The 18,352-nt window shown below is 52.2% G+C and overlaps 1 protein-coding gene across 5 annotated transcripts in view; it reads right to left on the minus strand.

Annotated features, from left to right (window-relative positions):
- Positions 1-237: 237 nt before the first annotated feature.
- The window catches only part of ALPK2 (alpha kinase 2), a 119,431-nt gene continuing 101,316 nt past the window's right edge, over positions 238-18,352 (minus strand). For all 5 annotated transcript variants that reach the window (XM_043558987.1, XM_043558985.1, XM_043558984.1 and 2 more), the window contains 2 exons: positions 14,640-14,688; positions 238-1,656 (listed from right to left, as the gene is read on the minus strand). In XM_043558987.1, the coding sequence (XP_043414922.1) occupies positions 1,428-1,656; positions 14,640-14,688 (278 nt within the window). In that variant the 3' untranslated portion in view covers positions 238-1,427. The remainder of the gene's footprint in view (positions 1,657-14,639; positions 14,689-18,352) is intronic.

The raw sequence follows: 18,352 nt of genomic DNA on the forward strand, positions 1-18,352 counted from the left end.
CCACCTAAGAAGGCTGCACACTGTGGGCATCCAACTCCTGTAGATGGCGTTCTGGAAAAAGGAGAACGATGCGGACGGTGAGAGACCAGTGGCTACCAGGACTCGGGGGCGGGGGAAGGAAGGATGGATCCGTGGGGCGCTGGGGATCGGTAGGGCAGAGGAACCACGCTGTAGGGTACCGTGATGGTGGATATGTGTCATTACATGTGTGTCAAAACCCAGAGAATGTACGAAGAGTGAACCCTAATGTACGCTGTGGACTTTAATGACTCATGATGTATAACATTTGCTCCTCAAGTGCGACGAATGTCCACACTGACGCATGATGATAGTAACAGGGGTCAACGATGGAGTAGGGGGTGAGGGAGCGTTTGGGAACCCTCCATACTTGCCGCTCATTTGTCCAGAAGCCCAAAGCTGCTCTAAAAAATTGTCAATTTAACAACCACCACAACAAACCAGTGGGGCGGCAGATGTATTCTCTCTCAGTTTGGGGTGCATAAAACCATCCCTGAGCGGTCTTTATGTCATTTCTTCCTGCCTGACGTGGGTCGCTGCTGTTCTGCCCGACAGCTGGGCAGGACCCCAACTGGCAGGAAAGGAGACTGTGGGGTGCGGGGAGGGGCCAGGCCCCCCGGGGAGCTGGGGGTCCCAGCAGGCTCCACACCACCTTCTGGTGTGATCCGACGTGGGTCAGCCCCGGGTTTATAGGGCAGGGTCCCTATCGAACCGAGACTGTGACGGAAGAATGCGGAGAGAACACGGATGCAGATACTTCGTGCTCCGGTACACTGATTAGGAAACGGCCAAATTGCTAATCCTGGGGGAATGTGAAATATGGCACCAATTCGAAAGAACAAGGGTCTGTGCTAATCTCGGCATCTCCCACTTTCTGGGTAAGTGTGAATTTCATTACACAGAGAATTATAGCCGGATGTGCGACTAATGAGGGAATCGGCCCTTCTTGTTGGAAGTCACCTCTGGCAACAACAGGACGTTCCACTCTAGCGTGACAACTCGACCCCATGAAGGAATTCACGTTTTCTGTTGATACAGCAGCTGGAGGCGTCTAGAAATCCCAAGGTTAGGAATGGGGAGGGGGGGGGGAGCTGTGGACAGGGCACCAAGACCCTGACAACACAACCATGTGCACCCACACAAAGAGACAAAGAACGTGAAGCCAGTAGATACAAAGCTGGGCTGTCTTTGAGAGTGACCGTCGATTTCGCCTCTCCACACGTCTGGTCGCAAATCCTGCTCCGAGATCATCTCAGGGAAGACAGCAGGCGATGAGTTTGGGAGCAGCGTGGGGCACGGGCAGTCGGACGTGGGACCACCACCGGCGCTCTGTAGGCTAGGTGCTCTCTCTCGAGCGTCTTCAGACGTGTGCCCACAAGACTATGTGCCGCGAGCTGGTGGCCGTTCGTTCACAGGGGGTGCGAGGTTTTCTTTCCCGCTGGGCTCCCGGGAGCCATCTTCTTTACGGTTGTGGAGTTCGGCTGAACTCTGCTTTTCGTGACGGCTGGCTTCTTCTGTTTCTGGCTGTTGTTCTGAAGTGATGTCAGGCCCAGCATTTTACAATACTTGTTACACTGGTGTAGGGCTTTAAACTGATCGATGAAGGTCATGGAACAGTTGCCTTTAAATCCTTTGTACCTGTGGGTTTGGGTAGAAGGACACATACTTTTTAAAACACGGGACACTTTCACCCGCCTTCAAAGGGCAAACTAACGGGAGATGGAAAACACATTGATTCCGGCCCCGGGCAAAGATGGCCGAATGTTCCGCCGCAACTATTGACAGGAGAAACAAAGCCTGTGGGATTAAGGAAAGGCCGAGGCCCACAGGCACCTTCCAGACCAAAGGCCTGTGATTGTACAAGTGTTCTAGATGCTTACGGTTCCAACGAAACAGCATACTATTGCCCCTTTTCTTTTAGTCATAGTAACTAGTGCTGGGCCATCTTGATAAAAACTAGGTCTCTTGGTAGTCTGAAAGCCACCCGCCCAGAGGTTCTGAATAAAAAAAAAATTCTATAACGTTGGGGCTGGAAGACATTATTTAGTTTTCAACTTTCTCTTGTTTAAATATTTTTATTTATTTTTGAGAAAGAGAGCGAGAGAGAGAGAGAACCTGAAGCAGGCTCTGCACTGACAGCAGAAAGCCCGAGGTGGGGCTTGAACTCATGGGCCGAGTTACTGTCATGACCAATATTATCACAGGCCGCCCCGTGGCAGGGATGTGGAAGCCGACACTGAAGGATGAGGCAGGTAAACGGGGGAGCGGGGGTGAGCCCGGCACACAGAACGTTCGGCATGATTTGTGAGGCCCCCGAACAAAAGGAAACCATGGGCTCCTCGTTCAAAAATGATGGAGGCATCTGAGACCACGATGGTGGAGCCCGTGTTCGACAAAGCCCAGGGCCCTTTTCACGGCGGGCCCTGCTGGCGGGGGGACAGTTCTGGCCACGGCTGATTAATAGGACAAACACGAAATCCGGCCTCTTTCATTTGCTGGTAGAAACCACAAAGGTCAAGGAAACCTGGAAGGAAGGGGGACCGAGACTGTGTGCTTTTCCCCGTGAAATCTACGCCGGGTTGGAAGCTCTTAGGGGAGTGGAAGGTTCCTTTCATCTCTGGAACCAGAGCAGCTCTGTCTTGACCAGTTTGTTATAAACGCAGCCTGCTCCCTCCTCCTCCTCCTCCTCCTCCCTGCGAGGGAACGCTCTGCCCCCCTCACCCCTGCAGGAGCCCGCAGTCCATTTTTGCTTGTGAGAAATGCCTTGGTTTCTAAAAGCCAAGCTCCCTCCTGGAAGAAAAAGTCCGCTCAAGACAGGGGCTGAATCCAGCAGGGTAGGAAACTTCTCCACCGCCAACCTCATCATCTTTACATCTCTATCTTCCATAGGACATGGCGTGACAGGCGGAAATGTCAGCCCCACTGCGTTTCTCTGGCGCCTGAGCGCCCCCGGCAGGCCGCGAGGCCGCGTGGGCCTGTGCTCATCAGACGTGATGGAAAGCCAAACCTGTCCTCCTGCTGGAGGGAGGCCTCCCGCCTCAGACAAACCAGGAAGGTCACGGGCAGGGGCAGCCTCCCTGTTGAAGCACATCCCTGGAAACACATCACGGCCACCTGTCTCAGGCCACCCGGAGGCTTTTAAACACTCAGACAACATCTAGTCTCTGCAGGGAAAAATCACTGACTCACCCTGGAACCTCCCAGAAAATTCGATTGTCGCTTCTTAAGCGTCGTCTGGCGGCCAAGTGTGTAATGCTGGGTACGAAGCGAGCCCTTTTATAATGGTTCCCATGCTCTGGAATGGGAGAGACTGAGTGTGGACGAAGAAGCAGGACTTCCGGGCAGCCCAGCAGGGTCTGTCCTCTCCAGTAGCCCCTGAGGGCCCAGACCCCTTCCCAGAAATCTGGCACCTTCTTTTCCTCTACGTCCCTCTTTCTTTCTTCTTTTTTTTTTAATAAAAATTTTTTTTTAACATTTATTTATTTTTGAGAAAGAGAGAGACAGAGCATGAACAGGGGAGGGTCAGAGAAAGAGGGAGACACAGAATCCGAAACAGGCTCCAGGCTCCGAGCCGTCAGCACAGAGCCCGACGCGGGGCTCGAACCCACGGACGGCAAGATCATGACCTGAGCCGAAGTCGGCCGCTTAAACGACTGAGCCACCCAGGCGCCCCTGTCCCTCTTTCTTTAGAGTCTTCACAGAAAGCCAGAGTAGGGCAGCAGGGACCGCTGGATGTCACAAGAGCCGCCGTGGGTAATGGTGAGGCTTTACAGGGAGGGTTGCTCTGCTCAGTCGAGGAACCCCGGTCTTTCTCCGCCCCCGGCTCCCCGAAAGCCCTAGCTCAAGTGCATTCGCGTGGAGTCCTCCCTGCGCCCGCCCTCACCGCGAGGTGAAACACCTCCAACCACTTCCCTCCATCTTTAGGAGAACGACATCCACTTCTCAGAATTCAGGGTGTGCCTCACCTCTCCGCACAGACTGTGATCTCTCCCAGGATACTACCTGATTCCCGACATACCTGTCCAGGGGAGGCTTTTCAATAAAGGCCAAGGAAACAGGTGGATAGAAGCCCCGTCCCCAGAGCTACCTCACCTTGGCCCAAGGGGGCCTCCAGATCACATTTTGGGACTTCCCTTTCTCTCTTGGTCCAATTTTGGACAATCAACTTGGCACGTCACACAATAATGAACTCCCATCCCTCGCCTATCACAGCTGTAGACCTTTTCTGGCTACCTAGCATCCACAGAATTAAAAATCTTTCCCCTTTCTCAACCTGGTGATGGTCTCAGTCAGGGATGCTGGGCTTCGGCCATGACTTCTGGTTCTCTCAAACTCACAGCCATCACTGATGCCTTAAAAGGAAACAAGGCCACATCCTTTGTGTTCCGAGATCAATTAAGCCGGAGTGTTTCAAAGGACACCAATCTCTCCTCCGACACCAAGCAATGGGGTGTCCAGGTTCTCCTGCTTGTGGTCCGCCTTCCATGCCACACGAGCCACGAGGAGTAGAGGGGACCGTGAATCTGAAATACCCTGGCACCTCTCCAGCATTATCCCCACTGCACTCACCACCGTTGATCTTGTTAGATGCACAAGGCTAGACAGTGTCTCCCCCAAATGGCACGTCCTTCCTAGAACCTCAGAATATGGCGCTTGGGTGGCTCAGTCAATTAAGCATCTGGCTTCAGCTCAGGTCATGATCTCGCGGTCCGTGAGTTCGAGCCCCGCGTCAGGCTCTGGGCTGATGGCTCAGAGCCTGGAGCCTGCTTTCGGTTCTGTGTCTCCCTCTCTCTCTGCCCCTCCCCCGTTCATGCTCTGTCTCTCTCTGTCTCAAAAATAAATAAACATTAAAAAAAATTTTTTTTTAAAAAATAAAAAGAAGGGGAGAGCAGATACAGACGCGCAGGGAGAAGACCGTGCGATGACAGAGGCAGAGACTGGAGAGGCACGTCCACAAGGCTGGGAATGCGAAGGGTTGACCGCCACCTCAGGAAGCCAAGAGAGAGGCGTGGGGCCCTTGGGAAGCCAGGAGAGAGGCGTGGGGTGCATCCTCCCTCACAACCTCCAGAAGGAACCCACTCTTCTGACACTGGGATTGGACTCCTGGCGTCCAGAACGCGAGAGAATAAATATCCGTTTTTCTGAGCCACCCAACTTCTGGTCATTTGGTACGGTGGCCCTAGGAATCCAATGCAACAGGATAAAGCACCTCATAGAATTTCACACGCTTCCATTGTTAGAAAGCTTAGCTCTGTGCAGTTTTACTCACTGGGTCTTTTTATCCGTAACCTCAAATTAGTGTAATTTTCCAGCTCATCACTTTAAGTTAACCTGCCCGCCCTCCCTCACTGCCTCCAGAAGAAGAACCATAAATTCCTTCCACTGAACAGCACTCAGTGGGGCCTTTTCTTAAATAACTTCCCCTCGGATGGGGGTGGTGCATATAAATTGCCCAGGAATCTTGTTAAAATGCCGGTGTGGGGGACACCTGGGTGGCTCAGTGGGTTGAGCATCTGACTTTGGCCCGGGTCATGATCTCACAGCTGGCGAGTTCCAGCCCCGTGTCGGGCTCTGGGCCGACAGCGCGGAGCCTGGAGCCTGCTTCGGATTCTGTGTCTCCCTCTCTCTCTCTGCCCCTCCCTGGCTCGTACTGTCTCTCTCTCTCTCAAAAATAAATAAACGTCAAAAAAAATTTTTCTTAAAGGCCAGTTTGGGCTCAGAAGGTCTGGGATGGGTCTGAGTTCCTGCACTTCTAATGAATTCTGAGGGGCTGCTGATGCCGCTGGTCCAGGAATCCCAAGGAGTAAGGAGACAAACTAAACCATGAAGACCTCAAGTCCACCCCTATTGGACCTTGGAGACACCTTTTAATTAATTAACTAATTTTTTAAGAGTTTTTTTTTATTATTATTATTTTAGAGCGACGTGTGAGAGGGGAAGAGGGGCAAAGGGAGAGACAGAGACTCTTAAGCAGGCTCCACACTCCGGGCAGAGCCGGACGCAGGGCTCGATCCCATGACCCTAGGATCGTGACATGAACTGAAATCAAGAGTCGGACACTCAGCTGACTGAGCCACCCGGGAGCCCCGGCGCCTTCATATTTAAGTCGGGACCCAGGCGTATCGTTTGTCCTTGAAACTTGGGTCATACAACATCCCAGAGCCTGCTTCTGGAAGGGCTAGGCAGCTCTCTATTTCTACAATCCTGCCCTGACTCGGCACGGATTTATTCAGTCCTCACTACGTGTTGCCAACCAGGCTAGTCTGATTGCTCGCTGAAAAACTATTCCTGTCTTCTCTCATCTTGACAAGGGGCTCATGCAAAAATCGTCAACTGACAGCAGGGTCGGCTTCTCTCTCAGCTTATCACGCTCCCCCGTGCCTCGTATTGCCTCCAAACAAACCTGGAGAGGGGGAGCGGGTGGAGCCAAGTGGCAGAAACTTCCAGATCTGGCTGTGTTGAACAAATTAAGGTGGGTTTTTTTTTGGGGGGGTCTGGCTTAAGAAGGGATCCGTTAAAAAAAAACGCAGTGGGACAAGGAAGAGCAATAGAATTGAATTCCCATTCGTTGGTAAGCTTTGCAGAAGCAAGTCAGAGACTGTTTACAACAGAAGTTTCAGTGTGATATCCTTTCTGAAGAAAATTTTAATTTATAGGGAATGACCACAAGGACACAGAATTCAGGCTGAAGATGGGGGTGAGGAATTGAAATAAACCTCTTGTTTCAGGGTGTGTGTGTGTGTGTGTGTGTGTGTATACAGCAAAGCCTGGGCTGGATTTATGAACAGGTGGAACAGATTGTCATCTATATGTCAAAGGAGGGGCCCTGGGAAGCCCCCCACTCTGGAACCATCTAATATTCCTGATATTCCTGATATTCCTAATATTCCTTCCATTAACACCCTCCATTTCTTTATTCTTTCGTTTTTTCATTCGGGGGGATTCAAAAGGATTCAGCTTTTCCAGAAGCTGGCCCTCTTGTAGGGAAGACAGACCCATAAACAAATAATTACACTATGCCGTGATAAACGGCTCCAGGGACCTGAGAGATGGGGGTTTTCCCACTGCGTGGCGGGTCCTAAGAAGGATTCACACAGGAAGGACGGCTTGGGGTTTATCTGGCAGAGGGGAGAGCACGGGCAAAGGTGCTAAGGCAGAGGATGTCCTCAGCAAGGCAGGTGTTCTGAGGAGAGCTGAGGCCAGAGGACATTTCTGGAAGGCTCCGTGAGCCATGCTATGTGATTTTTCCCGTGGGTCGGCATTTCCCAAAATACGGAGCAGTAAGTCCCACAAGATGCTTTGAAATAGAAAATAATCCTGTGGCATAAGCGCTGTGATTAATGCTGCATAATCTTTCTCCCTGCCCCTGCGGGCTTTCCAATCACACGTTGGCTCTTTAAACACCCCTATGAAGCCTCACACCAAAGAAACCTCCTACACTTATTCAACCCAGGGTTTCCCGGGATTATTTAACAGCACATAGATCCCTTTGAAAGTGCTTCCGTCAGAGTCACTGAGCTCTTTGGGGGGTGGGGACGCTGTAATGTAACCAAATCTGTGTTTTCTATACAAATTGTATTCTGAGGTTGCCTTGTACAAGCTGACCTTCCTCCCTTGCTCTTTGCACCCCACCCCCACAAACACCGTGGAAACCCTGGTCCGGCCACCACTACTACGGCCCTAGCCTCCCTGTGGCTGTCCTCGCGCCCCGCCCGTGTCCGGGCAGTTTCCCACGCCGCCCCCAGGGTAAGTCAGAGCCTCGGTCACAGGGCTGCTCAAGCGGTCCCACATCCCCGAGAACCCACCCCAGCTCCTCCCCTTGGCCCCCAGCCCCCACTGCTCCCCCCCTGCCCACTCTCTGCCCTCACGCCTCCTCTCCGGCCCCTCCCTCAGCCCCCAGTTGGAGCTACAGCAGGGGCTGCTACCATGGAAACAGGCCCTGGCACCTCTCTGACTTCTGCCCAGGCTGGAAGAAAAAGGGGAAACGTAAAGACAGGAGGACACATGCAGCCCACGAGTCTGGTTCTCTGCTTCTGCTGGCAGGGGCATTCCAGAAGCCCTGCACGCTTGCACGGCTCCTGCTGTCTTGCTTCTGAAGGCATGCCCAAACCAGGAGGGGCTCTGGGCTGTGATCCCCGAGGAAGAGGGAGCAGGGCCGGGGCCCTGGGGAGGCGAGGGAGAACCGAGCGTCTCTGATGGTCCGTGGTCCATTCTGGAGACCATAAGTCTCGTCCCCGTGGGTGTGGAGGAAGCATGGAGTCCTCTCCTTAATATCTGAGACACAAGCTGAAGTCGGGACACAGAGGCCAAGGAGGGGACACTGGAGGCAAGACAGCTATGAAATAGGCAGTCTGAGAGTCAGCCACCGTCCTCAGCCCCAGAGCTGGGATTCCCAACGCCCGCCCCCCATTTTAGCTGCGGAGGGGGGAGCCTCTTTAGGGCACGGGGCTGGGCAGTCAAGGCCAAAGGGGATCAGGGCTTCACCATCAGATGCCTGGGGCAGGAGGAGGGGGCGTGCCGGCCACACTGAGTGTGCTCAGGACTGGCCAGCGCTGACTGAGGGACCTTCTTTATGGGACAAGCCCCAAAATCCTATCAGTCCACAGTGAGCCCTCGTTCTTTACTTCTCTCTGGGCTACACACACACACACACACACACACACACCCCACTCCTTTCTCCAGCTACCTTCTAGACGCCTTCCTGTCTTCTCTTCTATTAGCAAACTTGAGTCCGTGGCATCTTGGCGCACCCCCCTCTTCGGTTCGGGCAACCTAGCTCCGCTGTGCTTTGCTCGGACCTTCCTGAGAGCGCTGGTGGCTCCTTTCCGGACAGTTCTGGGCTTCCTCCAGCCCTCTGGTGTCAGGCGCTCGTGAACCCTCTCGGCGCTCACTGCGTCCTCATCTTCCATTTCCCTCCTACCGTCTCCCAGGTTTGTCCTGCAGCCGCTGATCTCACATCCAGCAATCTCTCCAGATGGTCTTTTGGTTCAGACTTGCCTCTGAGGCTGGATGACAAAGGACGAGGAGCCTGGCTGTGGGTCCTCGGGTCCTGGGGGTGACTGGGCGGGGCGAGGGGGTGGGTAGCGCTGAGGCATGGGAAGAACCCCCCAACTCCAACTGTACTGTCATCTGGAAGACTTTGGGGCAAAGAGCAGGAAGCTGCCACGCTAGTCCCACTCCGTGGAACGGGTCTGTCCTTGCTGACTCCTGGGTCCAGGAGACTCTGAACTCACACCGAGAACATTGCTAGTAGCAATGCCTTGCCAAAATCGTTGGGGGGGGGGGGAGGTAAATGTTCCCTTCGTGGGCCCCCAGACCTCCTTGATGGCCAAGACTGGCCAAACAAACCAGCCACTGGCCAACCGGCTCCACCGCGAGATGGCTTGATCAGATTGAAGTGGGATGCAGACTGCCTTCCAGGGTAGATGACAAGGAGGGCAATGGGGGTAAGTGGACATTTAGGGGACAAAGCGCCTTTCTCAGGTCCCTCAGACCCGAAAGGCTGTCCTCTGAAGCCCGCCTTGGCCAGGCAGCTCGAACGTGTGGGTTCTACAGACACAGCCCTGCTGTGAGAAGCACTTACATGATGTCGGGAAATTCTGTTCCCAAGTCCCTTGGCTTCCTCCCTTCCTGGCAGAGTCACGCGGCCCGCCTGGAGAGTTAGCTAGCTTGCCTGGAGTCACCACACACACACACACACACACATACACTGTGCACATGTGTGCACACAAGCCTGCCGTAGAGCTGTGTATCTTCAATACAAATCCTATTGAATACAAATCCCAAATTTGCACTGCCCCTTTCTCTCCAGGTACAGTGGGGTCCCAGACTTGTGACGACCGCCCGTGGGCACACGAGGCTCACGGTGGACAGTGAGGGCAGAGCCTTTTTTTTTTTTTCCTGGAACTCAGCCCGACTGAAGGTGGCAGTCCTTTTTTGTCTCTCCTCTTTTTCATGGCTTGTAGGATTGAGAGCTGGACACAATGACATCAGTAGAACCTGCTTTCTCCAGGCAACTGTCCTTACCATGCTCCTTACCATGTTGTTAGGGTCCTTACTGCCCTTCCGCAGGGAGCAAGCCATTTGCCATTCTGTCCAGGGTCTCCGGGATTCGGTTTCCATGTCAGGGACACCGGACATCGCCACACATTTCAGGATAGCTAACTGGTGGTCCCTCTGGGGAGTGTCCTTTGTCCTTTGTGGCTACTCATATCAAACCGATTTTGGTCCAATGCTTACCAACTAAGAAATCTGCTCAGGGTACTCTTCAATCTGGCAACATAAAAATGAGTTTGGGGTTTTTTTTGAGCCTTCTATAAAGGGTTGAAAAACATATTGGCTCTGGCGCCCTCTGGTGGCTAATCCCAATCACGCCATCTCCCCAGAAATTCAGCAGCTGCTGGCTGGGGAGGGGGGTGTGTTCGCAGGACAGACTGTGTGACACGTGCAGGTCTGCTCCCCTGCGTGCGTTGGTTGGCACTGGTTTTGCTTTGGTTCCACTTCTGATTTCTCCAGTTATAGAATTAGGCATTGTCCTAATTTTCCCCTTCAAAGAACTCTACATGGCGAAGCAATTTCAAATCGGAAAAATGTTCAACTGTCTCGTCAGTGTCCGGGGTCTGCCTAGAAAATGGCTTATTAGGCTGTGACCGTGCTGTTTGCCATGCTGTGTAACTTGAGGTTCTCGCACTCGCCACTGCTGAAAGATGACAGGCACTGAGGTACAGGTGATGCGTTTTCACACATGTTCCCGTCGCTGGCTCCCAGGAGAGATGGGACATACTTCTGCTTTAAGGGTCATACTACCAGGCAAAGCTGAATTAAAACCAGTAAGTCACGGGGCACCTGGGTGGCTCAGTCGGTCGAGCATCTGACTTTGGCTCAGGTCACGATGCAGTTTGTGAGTTCAAGCCCCGCCTCGGGCCCTGTGCTGACGGCTCAGAGCCTGGAACCTGCTTCAGATTCTGTGCCTCCCTCGCTCTCTGCCCTTGCCTCACTCGTGCATACGGTGAAGACTGAGACATAAGGGACTATTTTCTTTAAATGCCACAATGGCTTCTCTTCCCGCAAAAGACCCTGACCACTGCTGGCCAGAAAAAGGCCCTAAATTTGGGAGATCTTCTTCTGTTCTAAACAATACAGTGAATTATTTATTATTTAAAAATAAAATTTTTGGGGCGCCTGGGTGGCGCAGTCGGTTAAGCCTCCGACTTCAGCCAGGTCACGATCTCGCGGTCCGTGAGTTCGAGCCCCGCGTCAGGCTCTGGGCTGATGGCTCGGAGCCTGGAGCCTGTTTCCGATTCTGTGTCTCCCTCTCTCTCTGCCCCTCCCCATTCATGCTCTGTCTCTCTCTGTCCCCAAAAAAATAAATAAACGTTGAAAAATAAAATTTTTTAAGTTTGTTTTTAGTAATCTCTACTCCCAGCCTGGGGCTCGAACTCACGACCCTGAGATCAAGACTCACAGGCTCTTCCAACTGGGCCAGCCAAGGGCCCCTGTTCACTATTATTAATTAGTTGTAAAGTGAGTCAGATTGGCCTCAGCAGTCCTCCCATCCATGCCTTGTGTTCTTTCTCACGTGGTTAAAGACTGCGTATAAGGCCGCCTACACGGAACACCGCTCCTTAAGACTGTGCCCATTCCCCAGGCTCTTCCCTTTCCAGCATGGACGAACTAAGCCCGTGGGGGCGCTTGCTGAGAATCAAGAAAAGCGTGTCATCGGCCACCGTTCGTCTCTCCTGCTCTCTGGAGGCCCGCTGGCCTCTGCAATGCTCCCCAACTTTCTCCTCCCTGCTTGCTACTGCTTCCCACCTGGATCCTTCTCAGCCTGTCTTCGAGCTGCCTCAGAATCAGAACCCTTTCCAAGTCTCCCCGCTTTGGGCTCCGTTTGGCAGCCTGGGCTTCCACTGGAGCGTTTCTTCAATGGAATCTCGGCTCCAAATGTTGAGGGTCTGCCCCTCTTCCTTGGGGCGCCTTACTTCACACAGTGCTATGCTCCTCACTTGGGAAGTAAGGAGGCGGGATGTGGCTGTCGGTTCTCAATCCAGAGCACAGGGGTTCCGAGGGGCCTCCAAAGAGAACTCCCAACCACTCCTTACACTCCGAGGGTCCTCCTTTGATCAGTTTTTTAAACCGGGCTTCTAAGAAACGTTTCTTTGGGGGGGAATTGCAAACTGAGGAAAAGTTTACAGAAAAGTTTCAGAAAAACAACGGACAAGATGATCTAATATCCCTTCTAAAGCTCTCAGAATTCCCTTCCCTTGCACCGCCTCCTCTGTGACCACTCCTTGGGAGGGAAGGCGGTAAGTGATACTTTATAGACAACATTTTGCGCTGGGCTCCAGCCATCAGCTCTGGTAATGGGTCTTGGGCAGCTGTCCCGGGCCAGATAAGTCACATTAGAGAACAAAACCAAGGGATTGGATTTCTTTTTAAATTAGGAGAAAAGAGTTCCCGGAGACTAAGACGCTTTTAAAAGATGTCTTAAATAATCACGCTCGTAAGCTTGTCTTAGTTTTTGAAACTTCTGCTTTGTTTTGGTACCAAGTTGTTCTAAAGAATGGTATGATGTCAGTGTCAGTGTCAGCATCGGTGTTGGTGTCAGGCTGAGGCAAGAGGGGGAAAGGACACCAATGTTTATCACCAATGTTTATCACCTGCATACAAGCTTCAGGGCCTGGATGTCGATTAAAGGCCGGCGGGGGGGGGGGGGGGGGGGGGGGGGGGGGGGGGGCGGGGAGGAGGGGGAATCCTCAAGACATCCTGTGTCCCCATCCTGTAGATCAGTGCTTCCAAAATTTAAAGTCACGTGACCACGTAGCTGGTAAGATGAGAACTCAGCATTCAAACCAGGTGAGCATGATGCTGAGTTTACAGTGTCCCCCAGAGAACATGGGGTCTGCCCTACTTAGGAAATGCTTCTGAGGTCCAGAGAAATCCCTTTATAAAGAGCATGGCATAATTTATTTTCTTTAAAAAAAATTTTTTTTTTTATATTTTATTTATTTTTGAGAGACAGAGAGATAGCGTGAGTGGGGGAGGGGCAAAGAGACAGGGAGACACAGAATCCAAGGCTCCAGGCTCTGAGCTGTCAGCACAGAGCCCGACGCGGGGCTCAATCCCACAAACCGCGAGATCATGACCTGAGCCGAAGTCGGACGCCCAACCCACTGAGCCACCCAGGCACCCGTAACTTATTTTCTAAATGGGGAAATTTGTCCAGGAGAAATGACTAACTAGATGGATGCTAGGACAGCCGGCATAAAAACTGCACTGTCCCAGGCAAACCAGGATGTAGGTCCCCCATCCCAAGGGCCAGACAAATGCCTATAATACAAGAAGCAATGCTACCACTGGGAGAGTCAGAAGCAAATGGCATGAGCAAGATTTGAACCCAAGTCTCTCTCTAAAACCCCTGTTCCCACCACCTCTTGTACTGAGGTCTCATACCTGCCCTATATTAGCGCCGGGGCAGGGGCTAGACAACTAGGGCAGCCCCCTCCTCGACCCCGAGCCTACTGAAGCTTTTCAAACCAGCCAATTCCCAGCTTGCCTTCCCTGCCTCGCCCTTTCCTTCCCCGGAAAACCAACTAAAAGCCGTGGCTCATGTTTTCCCCACACTCCTCCTGCCTCCTGGCTGACCGTGGTAACTCCCTGTGTGGACCCCAGGGCCTGGCCCTCTTGGGGACCGTGGGCAACAAACCTTTTCAGTGGCCATTGTTTTCTTTTTCAATCTAGAAAAGGACTGGCGTCACCATACCTGAACAATAACAAAACCCAAGGCATGCGTCCCTTCTGAAGTCACTTGCCGTCTATTCCCTCCTCGTAACAGACAGTCTCCTTGCGTGGGAACAGCAGGGGCGGGCCAAAACCGTGGTAGCTCCAACCCAGAACTTTATTTTCACCAAGAACCACAGAGAGCCTGCTTTCTCCTCAATGGCGGTCGCGCAAAGCAGAGAGAAGGCACAGCGGTTCAAGAGATGACCCGGGAAAATGCTGCAGGGCCGTCCGGGCGTATCCCACACCGGACAGAGCAACACCCCACACTAAACTCAGAAAACGAAGCCATCACCACAACCAAAGTAACTCATCACTGCTCTCCCCCAGCCATGTGCTCCTGAAACCACCACCAGGAAAGCGTGGGCGTCGCCTGAAGGGCTTTTGTGGATAAGAGAGAACGGAAATACATTAAAAATATGCCAATCGAATTCACTGCGTTCAAGTACAAAAAAAAAAAAAAAATTTAAGAGGCTTCTAACAGTGAAGCTATCAAAGGTAGAAAAATGGAATATTCATAACTGAAAGAAATCCCAATAATGCTGGCATGGTCCCCCCACCCCCCACCCGCCGGGGCGGTCCTGTTAGTAATTAATCTTGAAGTGCGTTTCCAGAGTTCTTGTTTGTTTCAAAGTTAGGAAACAAATGTGTTTCCCCGCGAGAACAAAGTCCATAAATATTTTATGTAAGTGACAGAAGTGAATTGAATTCACCCCGAGAACATCTGTCATCCACGGCTAGGACAAGAAACCTACCTGCCCACATCAGCTTCCCAGTATGTGCGCCCGGCAGGTGTTTGGAACCCCGGGGTGGAAGGAAACGTGCTTGGTTTTTTTTCTACTCACCCTTTTGCCAGTGTTGCTATGCCAACGTCAGTTAACTTCATTCCCACACCTGTAGGAAGAGACAGCGGAGATGGGATTTGTGTTTCACGGGGGTCCTCAGAAAGGACCGGCCACCTCTTCCGGGGCTAGGGGTAGTGACAGCCTCACGGTCAAGTTCTTTCCTACGTAACACACTTTTCCTCCTCATTTCCATCAGCAGAGGCTACTTTCTGCCGAGGCTGACAGCCTTTCAGACATTCGTCGGGCTTTGTGGGATGACAATGGAGGACAGCAGGCCTGTGACGGCAGCTGAGGGGAGTTGTGCCTCGTGGAAACCAATGGTGGGGTCTGCCGCCCCAGGCCACCTGAGCCCTTTGTGGCTGGGGGAGTGATGTCCTCTGTCCACCCGGCCCACGCCCTCTGCTGGAGGAGGGAGGCCGGTAGCGCTCTGAGGGACTCTCAGGCTTGTCACTTGTCCCAGGAGCTCTCTGCCCAGAAATGCTCAGGTCGGGGCTGCAGTCGGCTCCACTGCTTCACCGAAAGTGGAAGCCCGTGCGCAATGGCAGGTGGCGTGGGCGTGGGCCGGGGCAGGGGAGGGCTGAGGTCGGTAGTGAAAAAGTTCAAGGTGGCATCTGTTCAGTTCAAAGCCCAGCTCCAGATATGGGATTTCCCATCTCCATGAAGATGGTCTCCCAGTTGAGGACAGAAGATTTTCTGGGTTGGCTTTAGGCCTGGGGGAAACACTCCCGAGCTACGTGTAGGCTTTTAACCACTGGTCTGGAGATGCTGACACGTGTCACCCGTGGCGCAACCCTTTGACGCTTCTCCTAACCTCTCTCCATTCACCCGTTGGCAGGGCCGGCTACCAAAGCCAAACAACCAGAACAGCCGCCGGAGCCTTCCGCTCTGGTTCAGCAAAGAGCCACACTATCCCTGCTGGAATCCAAGCACACGGAAGTGGTGAAGAGGCACGCTCTGGGACAAATTTCCCCAGACAAGAGGCAGTGGAGTGAGCATGCCCGGCTCACTCTATGTCCTCAACCTCCCCCAGATCTGGAGGAAGACCCCCCTTTCCTGTGCCCGGAGTGTGGGTGGCCTCTGGCCTTTCCCGACTCTCCCTGCCACACCAGGAACCAATTCAGCCACTGTCTCTCTAGGCTGATGGCTACAGGCACTTGGTCCAATTTAGCGGACCTCTTCCTCACGTTCACTCACGCAATCTAGTCACAGGCCTTCTATGGCAGGGCCTGGGGTCCACTGTGCCACCGACCAGTCTGTCTGGCTTGCCTCCTCCGCTCTTGCCCCTAACTCTTATCCTATCCAGGCCTGTGATTGCTGTATCCCCCACGGCCCGCAGATGCCCTGCTCACTGAGAGGCCCGGCCACACGAAAACCAGTCTGGGCTGTGGCCAAAGGAACAGGCAACCATCTTCTCCGAAGCCAACCCTGAGGTTAGACGTGATGGCAACCTAGCTCCGTGGGTCTCGACTCCCAGAAGCGCTGTTTTCTGGGGCCCTGGAAAGGAAACCTAATGGGTTAATGCTCTGACGCAGTAGCATGTGCCCGGAGCGTGGCAGAAATCCAGGCCATGCTGCTATGCAGGCCGGTTAGGCAGACAGAAGCAACTCGCTTTTCTGCAGTGCACCTGTGAGCTAAATCAGACATGGCACTTTGGGAGAGCCAGCAGGCAAGTTCAAAGGCTCTTTCGCAGCTGGCGACTACTTCACCTCATTCTTTCAAAGCTGCGAACAACTAGAACGTATGCAGAAATGCTGCACATCCCTTTTATTAAAAAGGGACTGTGCTTTTTAATAAATAAAGAAATAAAGACACCAAATTGTAAAAACCCTCTTTGGATATCTTGTTTTTGTGGAAAGCCGTATTTAAAAATCACAGCTCCGCGCTGCACGGAGGGCCAATTTTAAGAAGTTATTTGGCACAAGGGTCCTTGAACGTGGGCATTGCCTTTCCTGCCTCTCACGATCACCAGCTGTCACTTACAGTTTAGAAAACCAGAATTTTGAAAAGGAAACCTCTCTCTCTCTCTCTCTCGGTTTAATGATGTGCCAGCAATTCTATCCATGCGTCTACAGGAAAATAATCTGAAGTCCAGTTGGGGATAACCGTCATCTGCAGGCTGTTTCCGGTGGAAGGAAGGAAGTAGGCGGCATCAGAAATTTGTTCTCCAGAACGTGAGTTCTTGGGTCTTTTGGGCGACAGCTTCCTAGGAACCTTAGTGGTTGGTTCCAGCAGCGGGCAGATCCCAAGACCAAATCACAGGCGGGACTTTGACTCCCAAGCTGGCAGGACCCACGGCGATCCTGTCAACAAGCAAGCCCAACCAGGCAGGGGATAGCTTTTAAGAGTCCAAGAAGGTGGGGCGCCTGGGTGGCTCAGTCGGTTAAGCAGCCGATGTCGACTCAGGTCATGACCTCGAGGTCCGTGAGTTCGAGCCCTGCGTCGGGCTCTGTGCTGACAGCTCGGAGCCTGGAGCCTGTCTCAGATTCTGTGTCTCCCTCTCTCTGACCCTCCCCCATTCATGCTCTGTCTCTCTCGGTCTCAAAAATAAATAAACATTAAAAAAATTAAAAAAAAAAGAGTCCAAGAAGGTAATAGTTGAGTTCGGGTTTGCTTGGGGTTTTGTTTAGTTTTTCCATCCTAATTCCAATGTCTCAGTAAAATTATAAAATGCACAGGTTATTTAGAAAATGGATGTGCTACCTTGTGCACAGCAATGATGACTAGAGAGATTTTCCTCAGAAGCAGAGAGTAAATAAACATTGTTATGATACACTGTGCCAACACATTAAACCGCACATGTCACTTACAGAGAGACGTAACGTTTCACTACACTTGTTTACAAGTGCCTGGAAGTGAAACTAGCTGTGCATGAAGCTCCAGGGTGTTGCTTTTCGCCAGAAGAATGATATTTATAGCGAAATTAACTCTGAAGGAGAAAAGATGGAGGGGCCATCAAGAATTGCACAGCCAGTGTCTAATGAGAATAGATAGCTGTGTATTAAGACCGTGTGTGTGTGTGCGTGTGTGTGTGTGTGTGCATGTGGCAGTGAAGTCTCTTCAGAAAGTGAGCAGGCATGACTGCCTTCAATATGCAGACTGGCCCCATCTGCGAGACTGTAGCATTGCATTTCCCAGCTGGTCTTCAAGAAGTTCCTCGCTGGAAGCTTTAACATCAGGAGACGCTTGCAAATCTCTTGCAAATTGGCAGATTTGTGGTTTAGTGGAAAGAGCTTGGGTTTTGGAGTCAGAAAGCACAGGGGTGGAGTCGTGGACCCCTCTGCTTATTAGCGGAGTGACAGCAGGCAATTAAAGCACCGTCTCTGAGCCTCTGTTTTCTCATCTGCAAAATGGGATCATAATGTGCTTTGCAGGGTCATTATGAAGATGGCACAAAAGTCGTCGGAAAAAATGAAGACATACAAAAACTGGTGACCTCCAAGCACGGTGCATAGCCTCGTTAATTCTATTGTGCCAGTGCGAGTCCCCTGGTTTTGACACTGAACGAGAGCCACGTAAGACGTTAACAGTAGGTGAAGCTGGGTGAAGGGCACACGGGGAACTCTCTGAACATTTTTGCAACTTCTTGTGTCTCTGGTTATTTCAAAATAAAAAGTTAAAATAAATGGGGAGCACTTATGATGCGGCAGTGCTGTGCCAAAAGTTTACTATTCTATTTAATGCTCACAACAACTCCACGTGTAAAGCACTGAGGC

The sequence above is a fragment of the Prionailurus bengalensis genome, chromosome D3, assembly GCF_016509475.1.
Source record: "Prionailurus bengalensis isolate Pbe53 chromosome D3, Fcat_Pben_1.1_paternal_pri, whole genome shotgun sequence".
NCBI classification, from domain to species: domain Eukaryota; kingdom Metazoa; phylum Chordata; class Mammalia; order Carnivora; family Felidae; genus Prionailurus; species Prionailurus bengalensis.